Raw genomic sequence first — 10,325 nt, forward strand, 5'->3', positions numbered from 1 at the left:
AGGAGCTTACCAGTTAAATGTGGGAGTCACTGCTAATAATTTACATAAGTCGTTGTTTCATTTTAGTTGTGCTAAGTTTACAAAGGAAAGAAATGGACTGCTAGGAGAGCTCACTCTCCACCCTTCTTTGTTCCTTTGTGGGCTGCCTGAGGAGCTCTCACTGCAGGTGGGAGACCAACTGCCTGCAGCAATGGGGAGAGGATATGCCTGGTTCCCTCCTCTCCTTGCTTGGGCTTTTGTCTTTACAACTTGAACTAAGTATTCTTCATTTGGCCTTTTTCCTGCCTCATTATTCTTCCCATTTGTTAGCTTCCACCTGCTGCCTCTTCAGGTGCGCACCAGGGATCTGGTATCAAGGAATTCGGAATTTGAAAAGAAATCTTTGAGTCCAGTTCCCTCACTTTCAGATAAGGAAGAGGGGACACATCCACGGTCACACAGCAGGTTAGAGGTGGAACCAGGACAAAGCGCAGGTCTCCGCGTCTCAGCCCAGTGCTTCTTGTTACATTCCTGCACAAAGGGCTTTCTTCATCAAGGGCCCAGCCTCAGGGACTTGCTTATCCTTGCAGAGACTCCGAGAGGACAAAAAATAAGCCCTAAGGGGGCCAGCAGCCCCACACTTCATATGGCCTAGGGTTGTTTTCTGTGTGTCTTTGCAGATTTATCAAGAGTACCTTTTTCTGGAGCTGAAGAAAGAAAAAAAATATGCCCCATTTCTATTATTAGGGGATTTGTATTCTAGAGGAACATAGGAGGCTCACATGTGTGGAGAGAGCACAGAGCAGTCTGCTGGGGGCTCAGGCACACACCCTGTGTGAGGGAGAGCTCTGGAGCAGTCATCTGGATGCAGAGCAACGATTTTCCTAGAGAGGAGGAGCCCAGATAGGCAGAGGAGTGGATGCCAAGCTTTATATAGGGCTAGGAGAAGAGAGAGACCCCTCCAGGCTTGGAAGGAATCCTGAAAAAATGGTCCACACAGACACAGAGGACTGGGAGGTTGTGAGAAACACATCTGCACAGGGGCTGGTTTTACAAGACCTGCTCTGAAGGACCAGCTCGTGGAGCTAGTGGGGTGCTGTGCTTCACTTTCTCAAAGGAGTGGCTTCATGAAAGCTGGGCTTTCAGAAGAGAAGTCTGGTGGCGTTTTAGGAGCCCCAGGTGTCAGGAGACTATTGGAAGGCCTCACCAAGGACTTACTGTAATTACTCAGTCATGGGATTGTGATATAGCCGGCCTAGAGTTAGAACCTGTACAATGCCATTTTTATAAAGAACTAAACTATTTCCATTCTCCTCACAATGACTGCTAACTTTGGCTTTTGTAAATTGCTAGATCATTTGCAGGATGCAAATTGAGGTAAAGCTGCATACCTTCTCTTATCTGTAAATGCCAGAATTACTGGCCTTTGTTTACCAGAGTAAGCACCCCCAGATAATTCTATCCTGGTGCCAAGTAATTAAAAATCTATGGATCCCACCCCTACCCAAACGATGTGTAAACGAATGTTAATCTCAGCATCTGTGAACCCCTTAAATAATAATCAGAATGTCAAATAGTCCCCTGGCCCTTTAAATGTCCGGAACCCCCTCACCCTCCTCTCCGCCCAGAAGGTGATTTGAATCCACTGGCCCTCGGAATGTCCGAAGCCCTTCACCCTCGTCTTAGCCTGGGAGGTGATTGACAGCTTTCATTCCCATCTCCACCCCCACTCCCAAGGTGGTTTTTGCGGGTATAAAAAGGTCTTGTCTCTCTTCTTTCGGAGCCACGGGTTGGAGAGACGTGAGTCCTCCATGGTCGCCGGCAATAAACCCTGCAATTTGGCATACTTTTGTTCTGGTGTTGACTTTCTGTGCTCAGTTCAATATAACAGGATGAGCAGGTCCCGGTCGCAGGGAGTAGCAGTGGGGTATTTTGAGCTTCTATAGTGCTTATTTGCAAAACATGGTAAATCTAGGTTGATCTCCAAGCTTTAACATAGAACGCATCACTTTACTGTGTTTTTTCTAGCCCTGTCTAGGTGGAGTCTGGAAAGAAATTGTGAAGCTCAGGTGTCTGTATTTTATTTTTAAGGCATAAACTTACAAATTTTGAAACTTTTGAGAACCAACAAAAAGAGAAGGCAAATACCAAATGTCACTTCTTTTTACTCCAAATCTCAAGTACTAAGTTGAATGCCATTTAATTCATTGTTGCCGGTATTGTACTCTGCGTTCCTTTTTTGATATAAAGTTTTGCCTTTTGAGAGTTTGAAACTCTAGCTTTGCAATATAGCTGAAAAGGGTGGGCAGGCTGGTGGGGACAAGGAAGAACACGAGAATGAAAGCAGCTGCCCCAGCTACAGCAGCATGTTACACCCTCAGCATGCGCAGACTTAACGCTGTTGTCTTCTCTTTGTCTCCTTAGGAATACAAACAGAAGCTTGCGCGGGTAACCCAGGTCCGCAAGGAACTGAAGTCCCATATTCAGAGCTTGCCAGACCTCTCACTGCTGCCCAACGTCACAGGGGGCCTGGCCCCCCTGCCCTCTGCTGGGGACCTGTTTTCAACTGACTAGGACAGGTGTCATGTCCCAGATTTCTGTTTGTACCAGCAGAAAGAAGTGGGCAAGTCATGGTTGGAAATAACCTTCTAGCCCCTGATTCTATCCCTTCTTCCACTCAACCCCCCAGCCTCAAGAAAGAACCACAGACTCTGATTCTCCTCTTCAGCCTTTTATCTTGAGCACAGTTCAGAACAGTGGCGACTGGAATCCGGTTTATATTCATATTTGCAAAGACTACAGACATTTTCTCCGACTTTGTATTTTCATGCCCCCCCCCGTTGGTTTTCCATTCTTAGCTCTCTCCTTATACCTAAGAAGTTAGGAAAATCATGTGTACTTCTGGAAGCTTTCAAAAGAATCTTGTCCCTCAAGACATCATTTTGTCACAAAAGCAGCTGCTGCTTTCTGAGCTGGGATTGTTCAAGTTCAGTGCGGGCTTCCACTGAGGTACTTATCCTGGAGATGTTGGCTTTCCTGGCTACATCTGCCCCTAAAGGTTGGAGCACAGCTGTTGTAGCATTGCCATAAAGAGTTTGCCAAATCTCTGATCCTCCCTCTCCATTCTCCTAGTGATGCACAAAGATGAGGTGCATTTATTTTGTAAACAGATTGGAGAATCTAGCAATAAGATTCAAATCTAATGTGGAACATAAAGGCACAGTTCAGAGACAGAAACAAGGATCACAAGCATGAATTAAAAGTAACTTATTTGCTTCAAGTTCCTAGATACAGCCTTCTCACGCTGCAGTGCTCCACTGCCAGAGCATGTTCCGAAAAACAGGGCGCCTTGACCCCTGGTGGGTGCGAAGGCAGTTGTTAGGAGTGGCGGGCACTGGGGGGCCCCAAAAGATGAAGGACCCTTACCCAGGTGTGCTGCATCCGGGCTCCTCGTGGGTGTTACTTGGACCCTTTCTTCTGGGAGTTGGGTACACACTAACGTTTAATCCGCCGTCTGGGTGCGTGTCCACAGTACATGACTAAACTCGAACATCACTGCAAACGGGACACTGAGCAGGTCTGTCCGGTCACGTCCCTGCGCAGGTCCCTGTCCGCACTCGGTGGGGAGTACTTACTTGTGTCAGATGTTACTGAATGGTTCATCTTGGCAAGGGAAGCAGGGAGTCAGAGATAATAATTGGAGGTTTTAATTCTATCATCATGCCAGCTGACATTATGACTATATAATGTAGTTAGAGACGATTTTTATCTTGCTTATAGTAAAGGTTCAGCCTGCCAACTGTAGGTCATTCTAATTTGGCAGGCTTATTTTTGACATTGGAAAGGGCAGAAAACAATTTGCCCAATAATGTAATAGGAGTTATAGACCAGAGGCTGAAACGCAAACTCTATAAAAAGGAATCCAATGGAGGGGGTTTTCTAATCTCCATTAATTTGAGTTGCTTTTTCCAGGATCACCAAAAATTATGTGTAATTTTACATGTTAAACACGTCGAAACGTAACCTGTCTTTAGAAAGCAAAACGGGCTTCCCTTCCAGAAGCTCTCCTGCTTGTCATGAAGTAAGAACAGTGAAAAGTCATAGCAGATACTCAGCTTAACTCTGTGTAGAACCTGGTAGTGTTTGAGCTGTTAATCAGATATGAATTCAGACTGTGTCGTTTGCTTATTGTCACTGCCTGTTGTTCCGTCACTGTTAATGAGTCTATAAGGTTTTTCTTCCAGAGGCCGTAGGTGACATCACTAAAATGGCAAGATAAATTGTAATCTTTGCTGCTGCTGCACCCCCAACCTCCTCACCCCCCCCCCGCCCCCAATGGTGTGCTGCTTTATAGATGAGCGTGTTTTGGAGCAGGCCCATCTTGGACACTATGCTTTCACCAAGGAAGTGAGATCTGACCAGCCACAAACCAGCCAAAAGAGTATGGTAGATACTTGATCAGCTAGATGAAAATAGAACAGAATGGATTTAGCTCACTGCTCTGTTTTATCCAACTGAGTCTATGACCAGCAATTGGTGCATAATTATTACAGCAAAAGTAAGGAATGAAACTGTAGCAATTATGTAAATGAATGTGTTGGCCTCTTAATACCTGTTACTAGTGAACTTCCTGTGAGGAAGTTAGTTATTTGTTCTGATGAAATGCTTTTGTTTTTTAAATCTTAATTCTGCTGTCCACATCCTCCCAAAGTGTGCTTACTTCATTTGTTTAATTTAAATGAACCCTCCTTGTATGTATGAGGTGACTGGGCGGGGCGGGGCAGGGCGGGTGGTTTTTGTTTTTGTGTTTTTCTTTCTTAGGGCATCTGTAGGCCTCAAAGGACCTTTCCTTTAGGTCATATTCCTCAGAAATGTCAATCTTCCCTTGTTTTTCTTTTTTGTTTGTTTTTCTTAAAGAATATTTTCAAAGCTTAAATTTGTATATTAATTTAGGACTTTATTTAGAAGTACAGGCTGTCGTCGGCAGCAGTATATTCTGAAATGTCTCATAGATATATATTTTTGAATAAAGATGGTGTTGTTGAACAACATCGTGTGATTTTTTTTTTAAACCTACCCTGTTATTGAAAACACAGTGCTTTTCTTTGTAAGCAGTGGGTGATTAGTAATCACCAATAGAGAATGTGCTGTCTGCTCTGCACAGAATCTTGTCCCCTGGGAGTTTTTGTGACTGTTAGTGTCACATAAATACTCAGCACTTACACAGTGTTTTCTGGTTATTTCCAGAGGCTTCATTAGCTTTAATTAGCCAGTGCACACATGAGAGGTGCCACCATAGTTTTACCCCCACTGTACAGAAGTGGGAACTGATGGAGAGAGGCTAAATGACTGTTCCCCAATACTGCACAGCCAGTCTCTGGCAGACTGAAACTTGGAAGTTCTTTGATTTTAGTGCCTTTGTTCATACCAGTAGGCCTCCTGAGAGTTATTTGATTTTGGCAGTACAGGGGAAACCACTCTGAACAATAAAAAGATGAAAAATGTGAGATAATTGCAAACCCAAGTGGTATCTCTTAAAAAACAATCATAGCTTTCCTTTCTCCTCTTCGCTTATACATTCAGTGAATGTGTATTGACTGTGTATTGCTGGCTAAAGCTCTCCAAATAATAGAAAAAATGGTTTGATTTAGGTCTTTTTGAAGCAAGGGATATGCTTGGAATGTTCATAAACCGGTCCACTGGGTGGGTAATGGCAGCATCTGCCAGAAGTGGGGTTATCTGTTTGTCTTATGGTGCAAAAACCTTTGTAGTAGGTGTGGTTCGTCAAGACTGCAACCCGAAGAAGTTAGGAAAATTGAGACTGCATTACCCAAGTTCTGTCTTAAAATATAGAAGCTGAATGTTACATGTGAATCTCAAGAGACAAGATCTCCTGCGTCCCCAGGTTTCATGGCCTAGTTAATTTCTTCACTTCTACCTATAAATAGTAAGTCCATGATTCTTCTGGTTTAATTGGCACTTCAGGCTACAAAATGACTTGGAGGTCCTCAGAGCTCAAGACGGAGCTACCCAAGAGTTCATGAATCTGTCAAAACGCTTACCCTTTGTGATTAGAGCCATTAACTCTCTGTGTGACCTTCCTGGGCAAGGTATTTTCCTCTCTGGGCCTCAGTTTTCTTTTCCTTTTTTTTCTTCTTTTCGAGATGGTCTAACTTGCCCAGGCTGGTGCAACCTTAGCTCATTGCAGCCTCAAACTCCTGGGCTCAAGCAATCCTCCTACCTCAGCTTCCTAAGTAGCTAGGACTGTAGGCATCCGCCACCATGCCTGGCCTATTTTTATTTATTAATTTTTTTTTTTGAGACAGAATTTGGCTCTTGTTGCCCAGGCTGGAGTGCAATGGCCCAATCTCGGCTCACTGCAACCTCCACCTCCTGGGTTCAAGCGATTCTCATGCCTCAGCCTCCCGAGTAGCTGGGATTACAGGCATGTGCCACCACGCCCGGCTAATTTTGTATTTTCAGTAGAGACAGGGTTTCTCCATGTTGGTCAGGCTGGTCTTAAACTCCCAGCCTCAGGTATCCACCCACCTCAGCCTCCCAAAGTGCTGGGTTAACAGGCGTGAGCCACCATGCCTGGCTGCCTGGCCATTTTTTTTTCTTTTCTTGACTTTTCTTTTTTAGACATAGGGTCTCGCTATGTTGTCTGGGCTGGTCTGAAATTCTTGGGCTCAAGCAGTCCTCCCGCCTAGACCTCCCAAAGGATGACAGGCATAAGCCACCACGGCCAGCCTCAGTTTTCTTATCTGAAGTATTCCTGGGCTTGCTTCGAGCCTTAAAAGCGTAGGATTGTTGCGCTGCATAAGAAGCATACAGGACTGAAGTCTCTGAGAACTCTGGTTGGTATATCCTGGGCTCGCAGTACTGTTTGTTAGAGAAATGAATAGTATCACCACTGTGCTGTGTACACGTAGGAAACCCTGGAGACCACAGTTGTAAAGATCAGGACACAGGAGACAGTGCCACGACCAGGAAGATGGGAGTAAACACAGTAGTTCACTGCACAAAATTCGTGTATGGCTTATCAGGGATCTTTAAGAAAAAGCCATTTGCTAGCATGATTTCCTCTTTTACTTTCTCCTGGAATAATTCATCTGGCTAAAGCTCATCTCTCACTGCCACCTCTGTAGGATTTTCCATTTAGAAATCATGCTTCTGCTCTGAGGCACAGATTCAATTAATCTATTATTCTCCCGTACAGTGGGTTGGGATTCATACAGCTTTATGTAGTGTTGAAAGCCCAGTGTGTTCGATTTTTTTAGACTCTGAAACAAGTTATTTTGCATTAAAAATTCATTTCCACCATTGGTTTGATAAATATTAAAATTAGCAGCAGGAAACCATCTAGTATTTTTTGTGAATAAGAGGCAGCTGTGGTGAGTGATAATTCATATCTTCTCATCTCTCACTGTGATGACCTTGGAAGTCACTCAGCCCCTGGGGACCTCAGCTGCTGCTTACAGGAGATGAGTAGGGTTGATTACGTAACCTCTGAAGTCCTTCCCACATCTGAAGTCCTGTCACTAGGTTTTCAGAATGTTTCTTCCTACTGAGAATCTTAACAAATTCAGTACCTGAATAATGTCCTCCATAGATTTTAAAATACCAGCTATCTATACAAATTCTTAGTTATGAAATAGATAAAGTAGTTACAAACATGCTTGTTAATAACTGAGATGTTTGTCAAAAGTACCTAGTGCTTTGGGACAAATTAGGGGCTCAGTGGTGGCTGTTACTATGTTAAATAACGAATGCAGGTATTTATAAACACAAGTAACAAGATTAAAATAGATGTTTACTGGAAGGAGTAGCAGAGACCACATGCCTAGACCATCTGCAGCACTTACAAGAGGGTGGTCAAAAACCTGTCATCCTCAACCTCCCTCACCCACATTGAAAGTATGGAAAGAGTCAGGAGTTAAGGGGTAAATGAAGAGGATTTGGGGCGAGAATTCTTTGAAAGGAGTCATTAGTGTGTTTGGCATCTCCCTAGTGGGAGCAGTGGGTGCCACTTATCTCAAAGCTAGTGGAAAGGGCCTCCACAGAACTTAGTATGTTTCCCTGATCTGGTGGATTAGACGGACCCCTGCCTGGAAAGGTCTAAAGGATGAGATGCTGGTGCTGCCTAAGTGATGAAGAAGCGAGGGAGAAGCTAGGTGCAGCCTCCACTCCTAGAGTTCGTCAGGGCAGAGGATGCACGTAGAACTGGCCTGCATCCTGGGCTGATGGAGCCTGAGCAAGAGGCCAGGGGTTTCAAGAAGAACTTCAGATTCGCTGTGCTGAGGAAGGAGCGGAGAGCAAAGAGCCAGGGAGAAAGTCTCACCCCAAAAGACCCCAGCTGATGGGAGTGAGGATGGCAGACTGGGGGGAGGGGAGGAGCGACTCCAAGGAGCTGAGGAGCCCGTGGGGGAAGGAAGCTGTGAACCCTTTCCCCAGCAGCTCCCAGTCACCACCACCACACCTCAAGAAAGGACTGTCTCGCTGCTTCACTCCCACTGTTCTGTCCCTGCAAGAAACAGTAAACAAGGGAGGCCTCCCTTTCCTGATGCTGGCCTTCCACCCCCAGCAGACACAGAGACGTCACCTTCACATGATAGGCTGTTTTGATTATAACATGGAACTGCACATTTACAGCTCTCAAATGAGAGCACACTGTAAGTGTGATGACAGGAATTTTTTTTTTTTTGAGACGGTGTCTTGCTCTGTCACCTAGGCTGGAGTGCACTGGCGCGATGCACCATCTTGGCTCTCTGCAACCTCTGCCTCCCCAGTTCAAGCACTTCTCCCTCACCCAGCCTCTGGCATAACTCAGATTACAGGTGCACACCACCATGTCTGGCTAACTTTGGTATTTTTAGTAGAGATGAGATTTCACCGTGTTGGTCAGGCTGGAGTCAAACTTCTGACCTTGAGATCCTCCCACCTCGGCCTCTTAAAGTGCTGGGATTACAGGCATGAGCCACCATGCCTGGCCAGGAATTTTTTTTTTAATAAAAATGACTAGAGAAGTTATGGAGGCCTAGGTTTTTCTTTGAGAGTTAGTGGATACATTAGCCCCACACATTGGATTTCAAGGGCCGCTAGAGACAAAGTTGCTTAGTGATTGCAGTTCCCCGATCCTGCTTGTGGACTGTGGTGGTGACACACACACATGATTCATTTTAGGACCTTTCATTCTTGGTTCACCTTTCCATTTTTGTTACTTAAAATGTTTATTTCCATAACCTCAGTTTGTTCATTAATTTGTGAATTCATAATCCTATATATACATGAACATGTTTTTCAAAAGTGGTAAAATACGTATAACATAAATTTACCATGTTAACTGGGCACAGTGGCTCATGCCTGTAATCCCAGCATTTTGGGAGGCTGAGGCAGGTGGTTCAAGACCAGCCTGGCTAACATGGTGAAACCCTGTCTCTACTAAAAATACAAAAATTAGCTGGGTGTGGTAGTGTGCACTTGTAGTTCCAGCTACTTGGGAGGCTAACGCAGGAGAATTGAACCTGGGAGGCGGAGGTTGCAGTGAGCCAAGACTGCGCCATTGCACTCCAGCCTGGGTGACAGAGCAAGACTCCATCTCCAAAAAAAAAAATACTATTTTAAAGTGTATAAATCAGTGGCATTTAGCACATCTGTGATGTTGTACAACCGTCACTGTGATGTAGTTCCAGAGTATTCTCATCCCCCCAACAGGAAACCCTGTACATAGTAAGCAGTCACTCCTGTTATCTCCTACTCCCAGGCCCTGGCAACTACTAATCTGCTTTCTAGCCCTATGAAATTGCCTATTTGGATATTTAATATAAATGGAATCACACAATATATGATCTTTTGCGCCTGGCTGCTTGCATTTAGCATAATTTTTTTAAGCTTGGTTCATCTATGTTGTAGCAAATGTTAGAATGTCATTCCTTGTTATGGTTGAATATATTCTATTGTATGATATGCCACATTTTATTTATCCATTAGTTGATGCACAGTTGGGTTGATTCTACCTCTTCTCTGTAACCAGTCGGGCTGCTGAAAACATTCCCATGAAAGTTTTGGGTTGAACACCCATCTTCAGTTCTGTTGGGTATACCTAAGAGTGCCATTGCAGGGTCACGCGGTAATTCTACCGTTAGCTTATTGAGAAACCACCAAATATTTTTCCAGACTGGCTGCGACATTTTACATTTCCACCGGTGATGTGTGAGCCTTCCAGGTTCTGCACATCCTCCCTGTATGAGTCAGGGGTCTCCGGAAAAACATACATAGAGAAAGGGGAAAAATTATTTTAAGGAATTGGCTCACACAATTGTGGAGGTTTGGCAAATCCCAAATCG

At 44.5% G+C, this 10,325-nt stretch overlaps 1 protein-coding gene across 3 annotated transcripts in view; it reads left to right on the plus strand.

The window, feature by feature from the left end:
• Positions 1-5,028, plus strand: part of RPRD1B (regulation of nuclear pre-mRNA domain containing 1B) — a 58,284-nt gene extending 53,256 nt beyond the window's left edge. For all 3 annotated transcript variants that reach the window (XM_002747549.5, XM_035298581.3, XM_035298582.3), the window contains one exon: positions 2,404-5,028. In XM_002747549.5, coding sequence (XP_002747595.1) covers positions 2,404-2,553 — 150 coding nt within the window. In that variant the 3' untranslated portion in view covers positions 2,554-5,028. The remainder of the gene's footprint in view (positions 1-2,403) is intronic.
• The last annotated feature ends 5,297 nt before the right edge of the window (positions 5,029-10,325 follow it).

This window comes from Callithrix jacchus, chromosome 5, assembly GCF_049354715.1.
Source record: "Callithrix jacchus isolate 240 chromosome 5, calJac240_pri, whole genome shotgun sequence".
Taxonomy (NCBI): Eukaryota; Metazoa; Chordata; class Mammalia; order Primates; family Cebidae; genus Callithrix; species Callithrix jacchus.